General features: G+C 51.3%; 1 protein-coding gene across 2 annotated transcripts in view; it reads right to left on the reverse strand.

The window, feature by feature from the left end:
• The window catches only part of LOC142475009 (serine/threonine-protein kinase 17A-like), a 70190-nt gene that overhangs the window by 10209 nt on the left and 37217 nt on the right, over positions 1 to 22764 (reverse strand). The window contains exons 1-2 of one of the 2 annotated variants that reach the window (XM_075581105.1): positions 22332 to 22660; positions 14805 to 15017 (exon numbers count right to left, since the gene is read on the reverse strand). In XM_075581105.1, coding sequence (XP_075437220.1) covers positions 14805 to 15017; positions 22332 to 22645 — 527 coding nt within the window. In that variant the 5' untranslated portion in view covers positions 22646 to 22660. Of the gene's footprint in view, positions 1 to 14804; positions 15018 to 22331; positions 22661 to 22764 lie in introns of those variants that run through there. The other variant, XM_075581106.1, reaches the window with a different exon arrangement.

A 22764-nucleotide genomic window follows, 5' to 3' on the forward strand; every position in this document is an offset into this window, starting at 1 on the left:
GGGGGGCGTCAAAGGGAGGGGGGGGGGCGTCAAAGGGAGGGGGGGGGGCGTCAAAGGGAGGGGGGGGGGCGTCAAAGGGAGGGGGGGGGCGTCAAAGGGAGGGGGGGGGCGTCAAAGGGAGGGGGGGGGGCGTCAAAGGGAGGGGGGGGGGCGTCAAAGGGAGGGGGGGGGGGCGTCAAAGGGAGGGGGGGGGCGTCAAAGGGAGGGGGGGGGCGTCAAAGGGAGGGGGGGGCGTCAAAGGGAGGGGGGGGCGTCAAAGGGAGGGGGGGGGCGTCAAAGGGAGGGGGGGGGCGTCAAAGGGAGGGGGGGGGCGTCAAAGGGAGGGGGGGGGCGTCAAAGGGAGGGGGGGGGCGTCAAAGGGAGGGGGGGGCGTCAAAGGGAGGGGGGGGGCGTCAAAGGGAGAGGCGTCAAAGGGAGAGGGGGGGGCGTCAAAGGGAGAGGGGGGGGCGTCAAAGGGAGAGGCGTCAAAGGGAGAGGGGGGGGCGTCAAAGGGAGGGGGGGGGGGCGTCAAAGGGAGGGGGGGGCGTCAAAGGGAGGGGGGGGCGTCAAAGGGAGGGGGGGGGCGTCAAAGGGAGGGGGGGGGCGTCAAAGGGAGGGGGGGGGCGCCTCAAAGGCATGGATTCCTCCCCTGCATTTCCTGCAGTGGACAGGATGGGGGGGGCAGTGGACAGGAGGGGGGGGGCAGTGGACAGGAGGGGGGGGGCAGTGGACAGGAGGGGGGGGGCAGTGGACAGGAGGGGGGGGGCAGTGGACAGGAGGGGGGGGCAGTGGAAAGGAGGGGGGGCAGTGGACAGGAGGGGGGGCAGTGGGACAGGAGGGGGGGCAGTGGACAGGGGGGGGCGTCAAAGGGAGGGGGGGGCGTCAAAGGGAGGGGGGGGGCGTCAAGGGAGGGGGGGGCGTCAAAGGGAGGGGGGGGGGCGTCAAAGGAGGGGGGGGCGTCAAAGGGAGGGGGGGGCGTCAAAGGGAGGGGGGGGGCGTCAAAGGGAGGGGGGGGCGTCAAAGGGAAGGGGGGCGTCAAAGGGAGGGGGGGGGCGTCAAAGGGAGGGGGGGGGGCGTCAAAGGGAGGGGGGGGGGGGCGTCAAAGGGAGGGGGGGGCGTCAAAGGGAGGGGGGGGGCGTCAAAGGGAGGGGGGGGGCGTCAAAGGGAGAGGCGTCAAAGGGAGAGGGGAGAGGCGTCAAAGGGAGAGGGGGGGGGCGTCAAAGGGAGAGGGGGGGGGCGTCAAAGGGAGAGGCGTCAAAGGGAGAGGGGGGGGCGTCAAAGGGAGGGGGGGGGGGCGTCAAAGGAGGGGGGGGGCGTCAAAGGGAGGGGGGGGGCGTCAAAGGGAGGGGGGGGCGTCAAAGGGAGGGGGGGGGCGTCAAAGGGAGGGGGGGGGCGTCAAAGGGAGGGGGGGGGCGTCAAAGGGAGGGGGGGGGCGTCAAAGGGAGGGGGGGGGCGTCAAAGGGAGGGGGGGGGCGCCTCAAAGGCATGGATTCCTCCCCCTGCATTTCCTGCAGTGGACAGGAGGGGGGGGGGGGCAGTGGACAGGAGGGGGGGGGGCAGTGGACAGGAGGGGGGGGGGCAGTGGACAGGAGGGGGGGGGGCAGTGGACAGGAGGGGGGGGGCAGTGGACAGGAGGGGGGGGGCAGTGGACAGGAGGGGGGGGGCAGTGGACAGGAGGGGGGGGGCAGTGGACAGGAGGGGGGGGGGCAGTGACAGGAGGGGGGGGCAGTGGACAGGAGGGGGGGGCAGTGGACAGGAGGGGGGGGGCAGTGGACAGGAGGGGGGGGCAGTGGACAGGAGGGGGGGGCAGTGGACAGGAGGGGGGGGCAGTGGACAGGAGGGGGGGGCAGTGGACAGGAGGGGGGGGGCAGTGGACAGGAGGGGGGGGCAGTGGACAGGAGGGGGGGGGCAGTGGACAGGAGGGAGGGGGCAGTGGACAGGAGGGGGGGGGCAGTGGACAGGAGGGGGGGGGCAGTGGACAGGAGGGGGGGCAGTGACAGGAGGGGGGGGCAGTGGACAGGAGGGGGGGGGCAGTGGACAGGAGGGGGGGGCAGTGGACAGGAGGGGGGGGGCAGTGGACAGGAGGGGGGGCAGTGGACAGGAGGGGGGGCAGTGGACAGGAGGGGGGGCAGTGGACAGGAGGGGGGGGGCAGTGGACAGGAGGGGGGGGGCAGTGGACAGGAGGGGGGACAGGAGGGGGGGACGCAGTGGACAGGAGGGGGGGCAGTGGACAGGAGGGGGGGCAGTGGACAGGAGGGGGGGGCAGTGGATAGGAGGGGGGGGCAGTGGACAGTGACACACACACACACACACACACACACACACACACACACACACACACACACACACACACACACACACACCTCAGTTGATGCGCCCTTTCTCAGTTCCGTTTGGCCCCGGAGGTGGGGAGCGACACCTACCTGTACTTCCGGGCGCCGCCACCGTCTGACTCGGCGCCGCGAGGGAGGAAGGGGGTCCGCCATCTTACGCGCCGCGTGGCAGCTGCGGGAAGCGAGGTGATTTGGAGCGGGAGGGGGAGAGGTGATTTGGAGCGGGGAGAGGTGATTTGAGCGGTGAGGGGGAGAGGTGATGCCGCTGGGGAGGGGGGAGGGGGGAGAGGTGATGCCGCTGGGGAGGGGGAAGAGGTGATGCCGCTGGGGAGGGGGAAGAGGTGATGCCGCTGGGAGGGGGAAGAGGTGATGCCGCTGGGGAGGGGAAGAGGTGATGGCGCTGGGGAGGGGGAAGAGGTGATGCCGCTGGGGAGGGGGAAGAGGTGATGCCGCTGGGAGGGGGAAGAGGTGATGCCGCTGGGGAGGGGGAAGAGGTGATTGGAGAGGGGAGAGAGGTGTGTGTGTGTGTGTGTGTGTGTGTGTGTGTGTGTGGTGTGCTGTGTGTGTGTGTGTGTGTGTGTGTGTGTGTGTGTGTGTGTGTGTTGTGTGTGTGTGTGTGTGTGTGTTATTTATTTTTTTGGACCTTTGGCCCGTCACTCCGCCTCAGGCCAATGAGAGGTGTGGGGGGCGGGCCAAGGGGGGTGGTGTGAGTGTGTGAGGCCAATGAGAGGTGTGCGGGGGCGGGCGGGCCAAGGACCAATGAGATTGCCGCTAGGGACACCGACATCCAGCAGGCAGGCATGCATGCAGGCAGGCAGGCAAACAAACATACAGTGCTTTCACTAATATAGTATAAGATCTGTAACTGTTACATACGCCTATAACATATATTATCTGTAACTGTTACATACGCCTATAATATATATTACCTGTAACTGTTACATACGCCTATAATATATATTATCTGTAACTGTTACATACGCCTATAATATATATTATCTGTAACTGTTACATACGCCTATAATATATATTACCTGTAACTGTTACATACGCCTATAACATATATTATCTGTAACTGTTACATACGCCTATAATATATATTACCTGTAACTGTTACATACGCCTATAATATATATTATCTGTAACTGTTACATACGCCTATAATATATATTATCTGTAACTGTTACATACGCCTATAATATATTATCTGTAACTGTTACATACGCCTATAATATATATTATCTGTAACTGTTACATACGGCCTATAACATATATTATCTGTAACTGTTACATACGCCTATAATCATTATTATCTTGTAACTGTTACATACGCCTATAACATATATATCTGTAACTGTTACATACGCCTATAATATATATTACCTGTAACTGTTACATACGCCTATAATATATATTATCTGTAACTGTTACATACGCCTATAATATATATTATCTGTAACTGTTACATCGCCTATAACATATATTATCTGTAACTGTTACATACGCCAATAACATATATTATCTGTAACTGTTACATACGCCTATAACATATATTATCTGTAACTGTTACATACGCCCTATAATATATATTATCTGTAACTGTTACATACGCCTATAACTATATTATCTGTAACTGTTACATACGCCTATAACATATATTATCTGTAACTGTTACATACGCCTATAATATATATTACCTGTAACTGTTACATACGCCTATAATATATATTATCTGTAACTGTTACATACGCCTATAATATATATTATCTGTAACTGTTACATACGCCTATAACATATATTATCTGTAACTGTTACATACGCCAATAACATATATTATCTGTAACTGTTACATACGCCTATAACATATATTATCTGTACTGTTACATAGCCTATAATATATATTATCTGTAACTGTTACATACGCCTATAACATATATTATCTGTAACTGTTACATACGCCTATAATATATATTATCTGTAACTGTTACATACGCCTATAATATATATTATCTGTAACTGTTACGTACGCCTATAACATATATTATCTGTAACTGTTACGTACGCCTATAACATATATTATCTGTAACTGTTACTTACGCCTATAACATATATTATCTGTAACTGTTACATACGCCTATAATATATATTATCTGTAACTGTTACATACGCCTATAACATATATTATCTGTAACTGTTACATACGCCTATAACATATATTATCTGTAACTGTTACGTACGCCTATAACATATATTATCTGTAACTGTTACATACGCCTATAATATATATTATCTGTAACTGTTACATACGCCTATATATATATTATCTGTCACTGTTACATACGCCTATAATATATATTATCTGTAACTGTACATACGCCTATAATATATATTATCTGTAACTGTTACATACGCCTATAATATATATTATCTGTAACTGTTACATACGCCTATAATATATATTATCTGTAACTGTTACATACGCCTATACATATATTATCTGTAACTGTTACATACGCCTATAATATTATATTATCTGTAACTGTTACCATACGCCTATAACATATATTATCTGTAACTGTTACATACGCCTATAATATATATTATCTGTAACTGTTACATACGCCTATAATATATATTATCTGTAACTGTTACATACGCCTATAATATATATTATCTGTAACTGTTACATACGCCTATAACATATATTATCTGTAACTGTTACATACGCCTATAATATATATTATCTGTAACTGTTACATACGCCTATAATATATATTATCTGTAACTGTTACATACGCCTATAACATATATTATCTGTAACTGTTACATACGCCTATAACATATATTATCTGTAACTGTTACATACGCCTATAATATATATTATCTGTAACTGTTACATACGCCTATAATATATATTATCTGTCACTGTTACATACGCCTATAATATATATTATCTGTAACTGTTACATACGCCTATAATATATATTATCTGTAACTGTTACATACGCCTATAATATATATTATCTGTAACTGTTACATACGCCTATAATATATATTATCTGTAACTGTTACATACGCCTATAATATATATTATCTGTAACTGTTACATACGCCTATAATATATATTATCTGTAACTGTTACATACGCCTATAATATATATTATCTGTAACTGTTACATACGCCTATAACATATATTATCTGTAACTGTTACATACGCCTATAATATATATTATCTGTAACTGTTTACATACGCCTATAACATATATTATCTGTAACTGTTACATACGCCTATAATATATATTATCTGTAACTGTTACATACGCCTATAATATATATTATCTGTAACTGTTACATACGCCTATAACATATATTATCTGTAACTGTACATACGCCTATAATATATATTATCTGTAACTGTTACATACGCCTATAACATACTAAAATACAGATAACATGTACAACCAAAATACAGTGGCTAAGATTAATACACAGACCCGTGCCAATATGCTAATGTAACTCCGCCCCTAACTCCTCCCACTCACTCCACAAATCCCTCCTCTTATCGCAGGCAGACGCTTCGAAAATACAGCAGCTAAATAAATAGATGCTGCCTGGCGCAGGTATATTTCAGCGCGGTTTGCGTCTAAATAACGACTTTTCGCCCACATTTTGCCTTTGATAGAAGGATTTTCCTGCGGGGATCAGATAGGGGGGCTTACGGAGCAGCTACGGCAGGTTTTCTCAGCGCCAGACCCCAAGACCCTCCCCCAACAGGTCAGTTTTCACGATATCCCTGCTTACAGCACAGGTGGTTCAATCAGTCCCTGCTTCAGCACAGGTGGCTCATTCAGACACATCTCCAGCACACAATTAGTTCCAGCTTTAGCACAGGCAGCTCAATCAGTCCCTGCTTCAGCACACGTGGCTCAATCAGTCCCTGCTTCAGCACAGGTTGCTCATTCAGACCCATCTCCAGCACAGGGGGCTTAATTAGTTCCAGCGTTAGCACAGGTAGCTCAATCAGTCCCTGCGTCAGCACAGGGGGCTCAATCAGTCCCTGCTTCAGCACAGGTGGCTCAATCATCTCCAGCTTCAGCACAGGTGGCTCATCAGTGGCTGTCTTTGACTGAGCCACTGGTTGAGCCACCTGTGCTGAAGCAGGGATATCCTGAAAACCTGACCTGTTGGAAGGGGGAGGGGGGAGGTGGAGGAGGCGGAGTTGAGAACCCCTGAGCTAAGGTCATTGCGTGACATGAGGTGACGGGCCGGGACCCCACACACAAAGGCCAGCTGCACGAGCGCCTTCCCGCTGCCAAAGCCCTGTGTAACCAGGGCGCAGACAGCTAAATATAAACCGGCCCACAAGTGCTCAGCAGCTGGACAAGTGCGGCGTGTCTCCCGCTTCAGCGCAGGGCCCCGACCCCCTGTGTGACGGAGGGTGGGGGGCTCGTGTAGCCAGGGACGTCCAGCTGAAACCCTTGCCCACGCGGGGACCCCTGGCACGTGCGTGTGGCTCACAGGTTGTAAGCGCGGGGGGGGAGAGGGACGCACAGCTTACTGTCTCACGGGCACGAGGGGGCACGAAGGGGGAGAGGACGCACAGCTTACTGTCTCACTGGCACCGAGGGGGCACGAGGGGGAGAGAGGGACGCACAGCTTACTGTCTCACGGGCACGAGGGGGGATTACAGTCACGCAGAGATCAGGGCAGAGAGGCTCCAACGGTCTCTCCTCCACCTCCTCATCTCTCTCTCCACCTCCTCATCTCTCTCTCCTCTCTCTCTCTCTCTCTCTCACCTCCTCATCTCTCTCTCTCTCTCTCTCCACCTCCTCATCTCTCTCTTCTCTCTCTCTCCACCTCCTCATCTCTCTGTCTCCTCTCTCCACCTCCTCATCTCTCTCTTCTCTCTCTCTCCACCTCCTCATCTCTCTTCTCTCTCTCTCCACCTCCTCATCCTCTCTCTCTCTCTCTCTCTCTCTCTCTCTCTCTCTCTCTTCTCTCTCACCTCCTCATCTCTCTCTCTTCTCTCTCTCTTCACTCCTCATCTCTCTTTCCTCTCTCTCTCCACCTCATCTCTCTCTCTTCTCTCTCTCTGTCTCTCTCCTCCTCCTCATCTCCTTTCCTCTCTCTCTCCACCTCATCTCTCCTCTCTCTCCTCATCTCTCACACTTCTCTCCCTCCTCTCTCAACCTCATCTCTCAACCTCACTCTCTCCACCTCATCTCTCTCCTCTCTTCACCTCATCTCTCTCTCCTCTCCCTCCCCCCTCATCTCTCTCTCTCCTCTCTCCGGTCTCTCACCTCGTTCTCTCTCTCTTGTTCTCTCTCTCTCGTTCTCTCCCGTCTCTCACCTCGTTCTCTCTGGTCTCTCACCTCGTCTCTCTCGTTCTCTCTCATTCTCTCTCTCTCGTTCGCTCTCACTGTCTCGTTCGCTCTCTCTCTTTCGTTCGCTCTCTCTCGTTCGCTCTCTCTCTCTCGTTCTTCTCTCTCTCGTTCTCTCTCTCGTTCGCTCTCTCTCTCGTTCTCTCTCTCTCTCTCGTTCTCGTTCCTCTCTCATTCGCCTCTCATTCGCTCTCTCATTCGCTCTCTCATTCGCTCTCTCTCTCATTCGCTCTCTCTCGTTCGCTCTCTCTCTCTCTCGTTCGCTCTTTCATTCTCTCTCTCTCTCATTCTCTCTCTCTCTCTCGTTCTCTCTCTCTCTTGTTCTCTCTCGTTCTCTCTCGTTCTCTCTCGTTCTCTCTCGTTCGCTCTCGTTCTCTCTCGTTCTCTCTCGTTCTCTCTCGTTGCTCTCTCTCTCTCTCGTTCTCTCTCGTTCTCTCTCGTTCTCTCTCTCTCTCTCTCCGTTCGCTCTCTCTCTCTCGTTCTCTCTCGTTCTCGTTCTCTCTCGTTCTCTCTCGTTCTCTCTCGTTCTCTCTCGCTCTCTCTCGTTCTCTCTCGCTCTCTCTCGTTCTCTCTCGCTCTCTCTCGTTCTCTCTCTCTCTCGTTCTCTCTCTCTCTCTCTCTCTCGTTCTCTCTCTCTCTCGTTCTCTCTCTCTCTCTCTCTCTCGTTCTCTCTCTCTCTCTCTCTCGTTCTCTCTCGTTCTCTCTCGTTCTCTCTCGTTCTCTCTCGTTCTCATCTCGTTCTCTCTCTCGTTCTCTCTCTTGTTCTCTCTCTCGTTCTCTCTCTCTCTCTCTCTCTCTCGTTCGCCTCTCTCTCTCTCGTTCTCTCTCGTTCTCGTTCTCTCTCGTTCTCTCTCGTTCTCTCTCGCTCTCTCTCGCTCTCTCTCGTTCTCTCTCTCTCTCTCTCTCGTTCTCTCTCTCTCTCTCTCTCGTTCTCTCTCGTTCTCTCTCGTTCTCTCTCGTTCTCTCTCGTTCTCTCTCTCGTTCTCTCTCTCGTTCTCTCTCTCGTTCTCTCTCTCTCTCTCTCACTCGTCTCTCTCTCTCTCTCTCTCTCTCTCTCTCTCTCTCTCGTTCTCTCTCTCTCTCTCACACTCTTTTGCTGCTACAGCGGCCTGGTGCATTAAACCCCCTTTGGCAAGAAAATGATTAAAAAAACATGTCCCTACCCCAAAAGCCCAATCACATCTTTATCTATAGCCGCTAGCAAACCGCAATGGAAAAGTCATGTAATAACCCAAAATACTGCCCCCCCCCTGTACTTATCTGCCTGAGCAGCACCTGGCTTTCTACTCATACCACTGGATCAGCAGCAGCGCATTACCCACCCAATGCTTCTCCTGCCACTGGATCAGCAGCAGCGCATTACCCACCCAATGCTTCTCCTGCCACTGGATCAGCAGCGCATTACCCGTCCAATGCTTCTCCTGCCACTGGATCAGCAGCGCATTACCCATCCAATGCTTCTCCTGCACTGATCAGCAGCGCATTACCCATCCAATGCTTCTCTGCCACTGGATCAGCAGCGCATTACCCGACCAATGCTTCTCCTGCCACTGGATCAGCAGCGGCATTACCGACCAATGCTTCTCCTGCCACTGGATCAGCAGCGCATTACCCATCCAATGGTTCTCCTGCCACTGGATCAGCACCGCATTACCCATCCAATGCTTCTCCTGCCACTGGATCAGCAGCAGGCATTACCATCCAATGCTTCTCCTGCCACTGGATCAGCAGCGCATTACCCGACAATGCTTCTCCTGCCACTGGATCAGCAGCGCATTACCCATCCAATGCTTCTCTGCACTGATCAGCAGCAGGCATTACCATCCAATGCTTCTCCTGCCACTGGATCAGCAGCGCATTACCCACCCAATGCTTCTCCTGCCACTGGATCAGCAGCAGCGCATTACCCATCCAATGCTTCTCCTGCACTGGATCAGCAGCAGCGCATTACCCATCCAATGCTTCTCCTGCCACTGGATCAGCAGCGCATTACCCGTCCAATGCTTCTCCTGCCACTGGATCACAGCGCATTACCCACTCCAATGCTTCTCCTGCCACTGTATCAGCAGCGCATTACCCATCCAATGCTTCTCCTGCCACTGATCAGCACCGCATTACCCATCCAATGCTTCTCCTGCCACTGGATCAGCAGCAGCGCATTACCCATCCAATGCTCTCCTGCCACTGTATCAGCAGCGCATTACCCATCCAATGCTTCTCCTGCCACTGGATCAGCAGCAGCGCATTACCCATCCAATGCTTCTCCTGCCACTGGATCAGCAGCGCATTACCCATCCAATGCTTCTCCTGCACTGATCAGCAGCGCATTACCATCCAATGCTTCTCCTGCCACTGGATCAGCAGCACATTCCCATCCAATGCTTCTCCTGCCACTGGATCAGCAGCGCATTACCCATCCAATGCTTCTCCTGCACTGGATCAGCAGCGCATTACCATCCAATGCTTCTCCTGCCACTGGATCAGCAGGCATTACCCGTCCAATGCTTCTCCTGCCACTGATCAGCAGCGCATTACCCGTCCAATGCTTCTCCTGCCACTGGATCACAGCGCATTACCCACCCAATGCTTCTCCTGCCACTGTATCAGCAGCGCATTACCCATCCAATGCTTCTCCTGCCACTGGATCAGCACCGCATACCCATCCAATGCTTCTCCTGCCACTGGATCAGCAGCAGCGCATTACCCATCCAATGCTTCTCCTGCCACTGTATCAGCAGCGCATTACCCATCCAATGCTTCTCCTGCCACTGGATCAGCAGCAGCGCATTACCCATCCAATGCTTCTCCTGCCACTGGATCAGCAGCAGCGCATTACCCATCCAATGCTTCTCCTGCCACTGATCAGCAGCGCATTACCCATCCAATGCTTCTCCTGCCACTGGATCAGCAGCGCATTACCCATCCAATGCTTCTGCACTGGATCAGCAGCGCATTACCCATCCAATGCTTCTCCTGCCACTGGATCAGCAGCGCATTACCCATCCAATGCTTCTCCTGCCACTGGATCAGCAGCGCATTACCCGTCAATGCTTCTCCTGCCACTGGATCAGCAGCGCATTACCCGTCCAATGTTCTCCTGCCACTGGATCAACAGCGCATTACCCACCCAATGCTTCTCCTGCCACTGTATCAGCAGCGCATTACCCATCCAATGCTTCTCCTGCCACTGGATCAGAACCGCATTACCCATCCATGCTTCTCCTGCACTGGATCAGCAGCAGCGCATTACCATCCAATGCTTCTCCTGCCACTGTATCAGCAGCGCATTACCCATCCAATGCTTCTCCTGCCACTGGATCAGCAGCAGCGCATTACCCATCCAATGCTTCTCCTGCCACTGATCAGCAGCGCATTACCCATCCAATGCTTCTCCTGCCACTGGATCAGCAGCGCATTACCCATCCAATGCTTCTCCTGCCACTGGATCAGCAGCGCATTACCCATCCAATGCTTCTCCTGCCACTGGATCAGCAGCGCATTACCCATCCAATGCTTCTCCTGCCACTGGATCAGCAGCGCATTACCCATCCAATGCTTCTCCTGCCACTGGATCAGCAGCGCATTACCCATCCAATGCTTCTCCTGCCACTAGATCAGCAGCAGCGCATTACCCACCCAATGCTTCTCCTGCCACTGGATCAGCAGTGCATTACCCATCCAATGCTTCTCCTGCCACTAGATCAGCAGCAGCGCATTACCCACCCAATGCTTCTCCTGCCACTGGATCAGCAGTGCATTACCCATCCAATGCTTCCCCTGCCACTGGATCAGCAGCAGTGCATTACCCACCCAATGCTTCTCCTGCCACTGGATCAGCAGTGCATTACCCATCCAATGCTTCTCCTGCCACTGGATCAGCAGCGCATTACCCATCCAATGCTTCTCCTGCCACTGGATCAGCAGCGCATTACCCATCCAATGCTTCTCCTGCCACTGGATCAGCAGCGCATTACCCATACAATGCTTCTCCTGCCACTGGATCAGCAGCGCATTACCCACCCAATGCTTCTCCTGCCACTGGATCAGCAGCGCATTACCCACCCAATGCTTCTCCTGCCACTGGATCAGCAGCGCATTACCCATCCAATGCTTCTCCTGCCACTGGATCAGCAGCGCATTACCCATCCAATGCTTCTCCTGCCACTGGATCAGCACCGCATTACCCATCCAATGCTTCTCCTGCCACTGGATCAGCAGCAGCGCATTACCCATTCAATGCTTCTCCTGCCACTGAGATTCCCGGCAGGGGGTCCTCGTGAGGTATCTCTGGAGGTGTTCACCCCCCCTCCCAAAAAAACGGTGAAGGCGGCTCCCGGGCAGTATGGCGGTTTCCTGAGCCCGTGCGGGGGCAGCGCACCTAGTACGGACCCCAAATTGCCCCTTAGCGCGGGGGGCTGTAGCTGTCACTGACAGCAGGAGCGTCCCACAATGCTTTGCAGCCACAGCAGCAAGGTATTGTGGGACGTGACTTTGTAAGCAACAGCAGTCAGTGACAGCTATCTCCCTCCCATGCTGCCTGCACACACTGAGGGGCAATTTGGGGCCTTATTAAGTGTGCGTGCCCCCCCCCCCCCCCCCCGCTCAGGACACTATATACTGCCTGGGATCGGGCACACAGTTTGGGGGATTATTAAGCGTGTGTTCCCCCCACGCGCTCAGGACACTATATACTGCCTGGGATCGGTCACACAGTTTGGGGGATTATTAAGCGTGTGTTCCCCCCACGCGCTCAGGACACTATATACTGCCTGGGATCGGGCACACAGTTTGGGGGATTATTAAGCGTGTGTTCCCCCCACGCGCTCAGGACACTATATACTGCCTGGGATCGGGCACACAGTTTGGGGGATTATTAAGCGTGTGTTCCCCCCACGCGCTCAGGACACTATATACTGCCTGGGATCGGGCACACAGTTTGGGGGATTATTAAGCGTGTGTTCCCCCCACGCTCACAGGACACTATATATTGCCTGGGATCGGGCACACAGTTTGGGGGATTGTTAAGCGTGTGTTCCCCCCACACTCAGGACACTATATACTGCCTGGGATCGGTTACACAGTTTGGGGGATTATTAAGCGTGTGTTCCCCCCACGCGCTCAGAACACTATATACTGCCTGGGATTGGTTACACAGTTTGGGGGATTATTAAGCGTGTGTTCCCCCCCCCACGCGCTCAGGACACTATATATTGCCTGGGATCTGGCATACATAGTCTGAGGAGTCGCCAATACGATTTATTCATTAGTGACTCAAATACTTTCTAGCAGGGGGAGCACAGTGTTAGAAAGGCTGTGGACCGCTGACCTAGGGTAACCCCGAGTTTCCGCGAGCAAAAGATTATTAGACATACGCAACGAATATCACCGATGGTAAAAAAAAAAAAAAAAACAACCCGCAGTTTTAAAGGTCTGCTCGCACCCCGCTCTCTGCAGCGCCCGAGGCTTTCATATCTCCTTATAAGGTGACAGGCGCAGATCTGAAAGCTCTCGTGCAGACGCCGGCTGTGCAGTGTGCGCTGGGCAGGATGTGGCTTACCTGCGAGAGCTGCTGATCCGAGCCCAGCGAGGTTCTCGGAAAGATAAGAGCAGCGCGGTGACAATTTCTCCGGAAGTAGGCACTTACTTTTATGTCTGTAGTGCTTAATCCCATAATAATAATGTATTGTATAGGGCTGACAGGGTACGCAGAGAATTGTTTGCAGACCCCGCAAAGCTTACTATCTATGTACTTGGTGCCCGAGGCACAGGGAGATAAAGTGACTTGCACAATGTCACAAGGAACCGACACCGGGAATTGAACCAGGTTCCCCTGCTTCACACTCAGTGTCTTTGTTTAAAGAGTCAGTGTCGTTACTGACTGAGCCGCTCCTTCAGCCATTGCTGTTCTAATGCGCACACGCACACGCACACACACACACGTACGTGTTCGGGGGGTGTTACATAGCGCTGGGATTGGTGCAGCCGCACAGCTGGTCCCATTAAGGTTTGGGGGTGTGGATGTTAGGGGGTGTTACATAGTGTGGGGACAGGTCCAGCCGCACAGCTGGTCCCGTTAAGGTTTGGGGGTGCGGATGTTAGGGGTGTTACATAGCGCGGGGATTGGTGCAGCCGCTCAGCTGGTCCCATTAAGGTTTGGGGGTGCAGATGTTAGGGGGTGTTACATATCGTGGGGACTGGTGCAGCCGCTCAGCTGGTCCCATTAAGGTTTGGGGGTGTGGATGTTAGGGGGTGTTACATAGCGTGGGGATTGGTCCAGCCGCACAGCTGGTCCCGTTAAGGTTTGGGGGTGCAGATGTTAGGGGGTGTTACATAGCGCTGGGATTGGTCCAGCCGCACAGCTGGTCCCATTAAGGTTTGGGGGTGCAGATGTTAGGGGGTGTTACATAGCGTGGGGACTGGTGCAGCCGCTCAGCTGGTCCCATTAAGGTTTGGGGGTGTGGATGTTAGGGGGTGTTACATAGCGTGGGGATTGGTCCAGCCGCACAGCTGGTCCCGTTAAGGTTTGGGGGTGCAGATGTTAGGGGGTGTTACATAGCGTGGGGATTGGTCCAGCCGCACAGCTGGTCCCGTTAAGGTTTGGGGGTGCAGATGTTAGGGGGTGTTACATAGCGTGGGGATTGGTCCAGCCGCACAGCTGGTCCTGTTAAGGTTTGGGGGTGTGGATGTTAGGGGGTGTTACATAGTGTGGGGATTGGTCCAGCCGCACAGCTGGTCCCGTTAAGGTTTGGGGGTGCAGATGTTTGGGGGTGTTACATAGCGTGGGGACTGGCCCAGCCGCACAGCTGGTCCTGTTAAGGTTTGGGGGTGCGGATGTTAGGGGGTGTTACATAGCGTGGGGATTGGTCCAGCCGCACAGCTGGTCCTGTTAAGGTTTGGGGGTGCAGATGTTAGGGGGTGTTAGCATGGAGCTGGTCCCATTTGGGGGTGTGGATGTTAGGGGTATTACCTATATTTGTTATTTTTTCCCCCTGTTTCTACAACCTGCCCTAACGTCGCCCCATTCAGACCTCACTATTCAAATCCCCCCGCGGCTTTTCCGCCGGGGGTGGGGGGGGGGGAGGGGGAGAAGCGCTCGCCGCAAAAACTCACTATTCCAGGACGAGGACGATCTCGCTGTTGGTCTCGAACACCTCGTGGAGGTCCGCCACGTGTGGGGAGAACCTGGCCATTTCCAGGATGGCGATCTCGTTGATGATGTCACAGCGGCAGTCCTCGCCCTTCCTGCGTTTGCGCAGGAACTTGGCGGCGTACTCCCTGCCGGTGGCTAGTTCCACGCACTTTTTCACCACCGCAAACTTTCCCCTGGGATAAAATAACAAGAGAAGCTGCTATTAGGGGAGCAAGTAATAAAAATAAGTGCTTTCTTTATCAGAGATCTGGGGAGGGGAGATTCTGGCAGGAAACGCGCTTGCTGACCACACAGTGACATCATCACACACAGTGACATCATTACACACAGTGACATCATCGCAAAAGAGAGCAGCCAGAGGGAATCACACGTCCCAAGTCTCACTTTCATAATATGTTAATATATACTTTGCCCCTAGGAGGGACTGACCCCTTATACATGTCACTGCCATTAGCACACTTTGCCCCTAGGAGAGACTGACCCCTTAACCATGTCACTGCCATTAGTACACTTTGCCCCTAGGAGAGACTGACCCCTTAACCATGTCACTGCCATTAGTATACTTTGCCCATAGGAGGGACTGACCCCTTAACCATGTCACTGCCATTAGTACACTTTGCCCCTAGGAGGGACTGACCCCTTAACCATGTCACTGCCATTAGTACACTTTGCCCCTAGGAGGGACTGACCCCTTAACCCTGTCACTGCCATTAGTACACTTTGCCCCTAGGAGGGACTGACCCCTTAACCATGTCACTGCCATTAGTACACTTTGCCCCTAGGAGGGACTGACCCCTTAACCCTGTCACTGCCATTAGTACACTTTGCCCCTAGGAGAGACTGACTCCTTAACCATGTCACTGCCATTAGTACACTTTGCCCCTAGGAGAGACTGACCCCTTATACATGTCACTGCCATTATTACACTTTGCCCCTAGGAGGGACTGACCCCTTAACCATGTCACTGCCATTAGTACACTTTGCCCCTAGGAGGGACTGACCCCTTAACCATGTCACTCCCATTAGTACACTTTGCCCCTAGGAGAGACTGACCCCTTAAACATGTCACTGCCATTAGTACACTTTGCTCCTAGGAGAGACTGACCCCTTAACCATGTCACTGCCCTTAGTACACTTTGCCCCTAGGAGAGACTGACCCCTTAACCATGTCACTGCCATTAGTACACTTTGCCCCTAGGAGAGACTGACCCCTTAACCATGTCACTGCCATTAGTACACTTTGCCCCTAGGAGGGACTGACCCCTTATACATGTCCCTGCCTTGGATTGAGTGCATAATCTTTGACATAGCGTTTTCTTACAATGCGAAACGCGTTGGAGTGGCTCTCTTTGTTTGTTTGCATATGTTCCATTAAAATTCTGTGTGTTTAATACATCCACAGCCCAGCTCTGTTTCGCCGCAGTGCACCGCCAAACAACCATTTTTTCCTTGCATTGAGTGAGACTCACCCCTAATGAGTCAGATCGCACTGCATTGAGTGAGACTCACCCCTAATGCGTCAGATCGCCCTGCATTGAGTGAGACTCACCCCTAATGAGACAGATCGCCTTGCATTGAGTGAGACTCACCCTTAATGAGTCAGATCGTGCTGCATTGAGTGAGACTCACCCCTAATGAGTCTGATCGCGCTGCATTGAGTGAGACTCACCCCTAATGAGTCAGATCGCGCTGCATTGAGTGAGACTCACCCCTACTGAGTCAGATCGCGCTGCATTGAGTGAGACTCACCCCTAATGAGTCAGATCGCGCTGCATTGAGTGAGACTCACCCCTAATGAGTCAGATCACCTTGCATTGAGTGAGACTCACCCCTAATGAGTCAGATCGCCCTGCATTGAGTGAGACAGACGTGGGAGAACAGGTTCTGCACTCATACTGACACGTCCCGAAGGTGTCACACAGATAACTGTACACACCGCTTTCTCACACGCGTGCGGTTCCCCTTTCATAGCAGACAGTTTGGTGCCAATGCTGTGTGCGGTGACGCACACACGGAGCCGAGGGGCCACTTCTGCACTACCACATTATACAACTCTAAGTGCATTAGTGTAACACACACAGTGATAGCAGTAAGTGTAAGTGTATTAGTGTAACACACACAGTGATAGCAGTAAGTGTAAGAGCATTAGTGTAACACACACAGTGATATCAGTAAGTGTAAGTGTATTAGTGTAACACACACAGTGATAGCAGTAAGTGCATTAGTGTAACACACACAGTGATAGCAGTAAGTGTATTAGTGTAACACACACAGTGATAGCAGTAAGTGTATTAGTGTAACACGCACAGTGATAGCAGTAAGTGTATTAGTGTAACACGCACAGTGATAGCAGTAAGTGTATTAGTGTAACACGCACAGTGATAGCAGTAAGTGTATTAGTGTAACACACACAGTGAAAGCAATAAGTATATTAGTGTAACACACACAGTGATAGCAATAAGTATATTAGTGTAACACACACAGTGATAGCAGTAAGTGTAAGTGCATTAGTGTAACACACACAGTGATAGCAGTAAGTGTAACACACACAGTGATAGCAGTAAGTGTAAGTGCATTAAGTGTAACACACACAGTGATATCAGTAAGTGTAACACACACAGTGATATCAGTAAGTGTAAGTGCATTAAGTTTAACACACACAGCAGTAAGTGTAAGTGCATTAAGTGTAACACACACAGTGATATCAGTTAGTGTAACACACACAGTGATATCAGTAAGTGTAAGTGCATTAGTGTAACACACAGTGATATCAGTAAGTGTAAGTGCATTAAGTGTAACACACGCATCAGTAAGTGTAAGTGCATTACGTGTAACACACACAGTGATATCAGTAAGTGTAACACACAGCAGTAAGTGTAAGTGCATTAAGTGTAACACACAGCAGTAAGTGTAAGTGCATTAAGTGTAACACACACAGCAGTAAGTGTAAGTGCATTAAGTGTAACACACACAGCAGTAAGTGTAAGTGCATTAAGTGTAACACACACAGCAGTAAGTGTAAGTGCATTAAGTGTAACACACACAGCAGTAAGTGTAAGTGCATTAAGTGTAACACACACAGCAGTAAGTGTAAGTGCATTAAGTGTAACACACACAGCAGTAAGTGTAAGTGCATTACGTGTAACACACACAGTGATATCAGTAAGTGTAACACACAGCAGTAAGTGTAAGTGCATTAAGTGTAACACACACAGCAGTAAGTGTAAGTGCATTAAGTGTAACACACACAGCAGTAAGTGTAAGTGCATTAAGTGTAACACACACAGCAGTAAGTGTAAGTGCATTACGTGTAACACACACAGTGATATCAGTAAGTGTAACACACAGCAGTAAGTGTAAGTGCATTAAGTGTAACACACACAGCAGTAAGTGTAAGTGCATTAAGTGTAACACACACAGCAGTAAGTGTAAGTGCATTAAGTGTAACACACACAGCAGTAAGTGTAAGTGCATTAAGTGTAACACACAGCAGTAAGTGTAAGTGCATTAGTGTAACACACAGTGATAGCAGTAAGTGTAAGTGCATTAAGTGTAACACACACAGCAGTAAGTGTAAGTGCATTACGTGTAACACACACAGTGATATCAGTAAGTGTAACACACACAGCAGTAAGTGTAAGTGCATTAAGTGTAACACACAGCAGTAAGTGTAAGCACTTATATTCAGTTCAGCAGAGGATAACGAGCGCTTTGCTTGCAGCGCATTAAATGTTTAAAAAAAAAAAAATGCTTCTCAGAACTGAGTCTAAACACAAAATGTAACCATGAGCAGCCGTTTCCCCCCGCGACTGTGCCCGAGCGGTGTAACCAGCCGCTCGCCGGGAGGAAATGAAAACCAAATGAGAGGAAATCCCGACTTGATGAGCCGAATGCTCGAAAACAAAACCACTTTTCCACCGCGCTCGAGAACCCGCGCGTTTTACATTCTGGGGTCCGGCTGCACGGAGCTGGATCCGACCTCTGGCCTCTCCGTCCCACCCCCCCCCCCCCCCAATGTAGCCTCCTACATATGTCACTGGCAAATCATCGTCCTCAGGGGGACTGCGGTTTTTAACCCATTTATCTGCACGGGTAATAATTGGTGGTCACCCAACCTCTGAGGATCCACCTCCCCCTGCCAGATCCCGAGATGTTTGAGATTTTTTTTTGGGGGGGGGGGGGGAGGGGGTGCTGATGTTCGACACCCCCAAAAAAATGGCAAATTATGCCCACTGTGTGCTCCCCACGCAACGTCATCTGCCAGCTTTCTATTGGCCGCTGGAGCGAGCCTGACCCCACGGCTATTTTGGGTCCATCTGGACGGTGCCAGTATTTCGGAAAACAGGAGGTGTCCTGATGATGTCCTGGAGGCCCCTGCTTTATGTTAAATATCTATATAAAACCAGGCACTCACATATGTGTAGATACGGGTGGTATATAGGGTGCAAACCGTCCAGGGGTCAGCCAGGCAGCACATCTGGTAGCAGAAAACAGGACAGGCACTCCAAGATCCAAAGGTGAAATTTTCCCCTCAGCGTTTGGGCTCCCAACCGAGCCTTTATCAAGAGGAGGAATAAATATCACCTTTGGATTTTGGAGAGCCTGTCCTGTTTATATATATATATATATATATATATATATATATATATATATATATATATACACACACACGTATAGGTTGCATTATTTGTTTGTACATGTTTGATATTTTAGTGACATGGTTAAGGGGTCAGTCTCTCCTAGGGGCAAAGTGTACTAATGGCAGTGACATGGTTAAGGGTCAGTGTCTCATAGGGGCAAAGTGTACTAATGGCAGTGACATGGTTAAGGGTCAGTGTCTCCAAGGGGCAAAGTGTACTAATGGCAGTGACAGGGTTAAGGAGTCAGTCTCTCCCAGGGGCAAAGTGTACTAATGACAGTGACATGGTTAAGGGGCAAGTCCCTCCTAGGGGCAAAGTGTACTAATGGCAGTGACAGGGTTAAGGGGTCAGGCTCTCCTAGGGGCAAAGTGTACTAATGGCAGTGACATGGTTACGGGGTCAGTCTCTCCTAGGGGCAAAGTGTACTAATGGCAGTGACATGGTTAAGTGATCAGTCTCTCCTAGGGGCAAAGTGTACTAATGGCAGTGACATGGTTAAGGGGTCAGTCCCTCCTAGGGACAAAGTGTACTAATGGCAGTGACATGGTTAAGGGGTCAGTCCCTCCTAGGGACAAAGTGTACTAATGGCAGTGACATGGTTAAGGGCTCAGTCCCTCCTAGGGGCAAAGTGTACTAATGGCAGTGACATGGTTACGAGGTCAGTCTCTCCTAGGGGCAATGTGTACTAATGGCAGTGACATGGTTAAGGGGTCAGTCTCTCCTAGGGGCAAAGTGTACTAATGGCAGTGACATGGTTAAGGGGTCAGTCCCTCCTAGGGGCAAAGTGTACTAATGGCAGTGACATGTTTAAGGGCTCAGTCCCTCCTAGGGGCAAAGTGTACTAATGGCAGTCACATGGTTAATGGGTCAGTCCCTCCTACTGGCAAAGTGTACTAATGGCAGTCACATGGTTAATGGGTCAGTCCCTCCTACTGGCAAAGTGTACTAATGGCAGTGACATGGTTAAGGGGTCAGTCTCTCCTAGGGGCAAAGTGTACTAATGGCAGTCACATGGTTAAGGGGTCAGTCTCTCCTAGGGGCAAAGTGTACTAATGGCAGTCACATGGTTAATGGGTCAGTCCCTCCTACTGACAAAGTGTACTAATGGCAGTGACAGGGTTAAGGGTTCAGTCTCTCCTAGGGGCAAACTGTACTAATGGCAGTGACAGGGTTAAGGGGTCAGTCCCTCCTAGGGGCAAAGTGTACTAATGGCAGTGACATGGTTAAGGGGTCAGTCTCTCCTAGGGGCAAAGTGTACTAATGGCAGTCACATGGTTAAGGGGTCAGTCTCTCCTAGGGGCAAAGTGTACTAATGGCAGTCACATGGTTAATGGGTCAGTCCCTCCTACTGGCAAAGTGTACTAATGGCAGTGACAGGGTTAAGGGGTCAGTCTCTCCTAGGGGCAAACTGTAAAAATGGCAGTGACAGGGTTAAGGGGTCAGTCTCTCCTAGGGGCAAAGTGTACTAATGGCAGTGACAGGGTTAAGGGGTCAGTCCCTCCTAGGGGCAAAGTGTACTAATGGCAGTGACATGGTTAATGGGTCAGTCCCTCCTAGGGGCAAAGTGTACTTATGGCAGTGACATGGTTAAGGGGTCAAATCTGGGTGATTGATGCCTTATTTTACCCACATTTAACACCTATAAGTATTCTGAGATCATTATTTAACGTTATAACGTAAACACGCTGAGCTGAGACGGGGGGGGGGGGGGGATTTCCCCTGGCTTCTCCTGTTTATATGATGTCACCATGTGATCAACGGTTCGCACAGGCAAAGCCCCCCATGTACCCCTGTCCCCTTATCTTTATTGGTTCTGATAAGGACAGGGGGTGGCTAAGGATAATGAAAACGCTCGATTGACAAAGACTCCGTAGAAAAGCAATTGGTATTTTTTTTTAAAAAGGGAAAGCCGACAAATCTTTGCTATTAGCACAGTTGCGTTCATATAGGGAAGCCCATTAAACTGAGCCTTATCTAAAAGTGGAGCCTGTGCTTATTTACCATCACACCCTGTATGTTTCTGGGAAAGAGGGAGGGGGGGGGCTGGGTTGCTGTAATGCATCACCCCGCTAACAAAACAGCTAACACGTCGCCCGCCCCCCCAATCTAATTTTGGTGCCTGAGGCACAGCCACTTGTCCAAAGGAGGGCTGACCTTTGGATTCACCCACTCCAAAGGCTGCGCTCTGACCACTACGTTACTCCTTCAGCCCATGACCCGTCAGGCACCATGTTAGCTGGTCTTTGAAGTGGGGGCGAACGCCCGCTTTGAATCCCGCCACCCGCTCCTTCTTGCGACCTTGGGCATAGCCGCCTTATCTCCCCACCAGGCACCGATAACCTAATCTCCACAGGGGAAGGGGGGGGGGGGGAGGGACTCCGTGCCCTTGCAGCAGTGTACACAGAGCGCTGAGTACACCAGCGGCGTTATGTAGAACCGGCTATCTACTAAACAAACTCCGGTGCCGATTGTTGGAGCAGCTAAATAGCTCGGCCTCAGAAGGTTGATTGGAAGCATCTGGCGGCCCCCACACGTGTGCGCAGAATGTTAAAAAGGGCCGTTACACGGGGAGCGTTCGCCCTTTCTAACGCTTCCCACCTGTTCCCGCGTGCCGCTGCGGGACAAACGCTGGTGACCTTGGAGTTCAAGGTTACGTAGGTCGGGGCCGACACGCTGAACATCGCTCCTGAGCTGCAGAAAGCCACCGTTTCCGGCTCACTCCCCGCCAACCAAAAAAAAGCGTTTTGTAAAGGAAAATGGCCCAAGGTCTGGAGATAAAACACCCCCCCCCCAAAACTCAAACTATCTTATACCCCCCTACTGTCTCTGTACGTTCTTCCCACTTACCACATCGAGTGTAAGCTCTTGGGAGCAGGGACTCTGTTTCCTACTGTTACTGGGTTCTGCTCCGGAGACGGCCCGGCTTCCCACCTGGGGGGAAAAGCCCCGTCATCTACTCCTTCAACCCATTTGCAAATCAATGTCTCGGAGGTCTGTCTGGGAGCAAAGCAATATGGTATCACGAGTTCTGAATCCGAGTAGAACGAGCCCCATGGGTGTAGGGTGTGGACACCAAAGCATTCTTTTGCCCCATCGATGCCTACTCTGTGTTCTAGAACCGTTCTGTGATGCCCACTGGTGGACCACGGATGGGGCTCCATGGACCATTTTGGTCTCTCTTGGTCGTGTCCTCGAAACTATTTACTTAGCAAGTGCTGGAGCTATTGCAGAAGTCAGGCTCTGACAATGAAGCTGCCGAACAAGTCAGGGCAAAGGACTC

Source organism: Ascaphus truei, unplaced genomic scaffold, assembly GCF_040206685.1.
Source record: "Ascaphus truei isolate aAscTru1 unplaced genomic scaffold, aAscTru1.hap1 HAP1_SCAFFOLD_1052, whole genome shotgun sequence".
Taxonomy (NCBI): domain Eukaryota; kingdom Metazoa; phylum Chordata; class Amphibia; order Anura; family Ascaphidae; genus Ascaphus; species Ascaphus truei.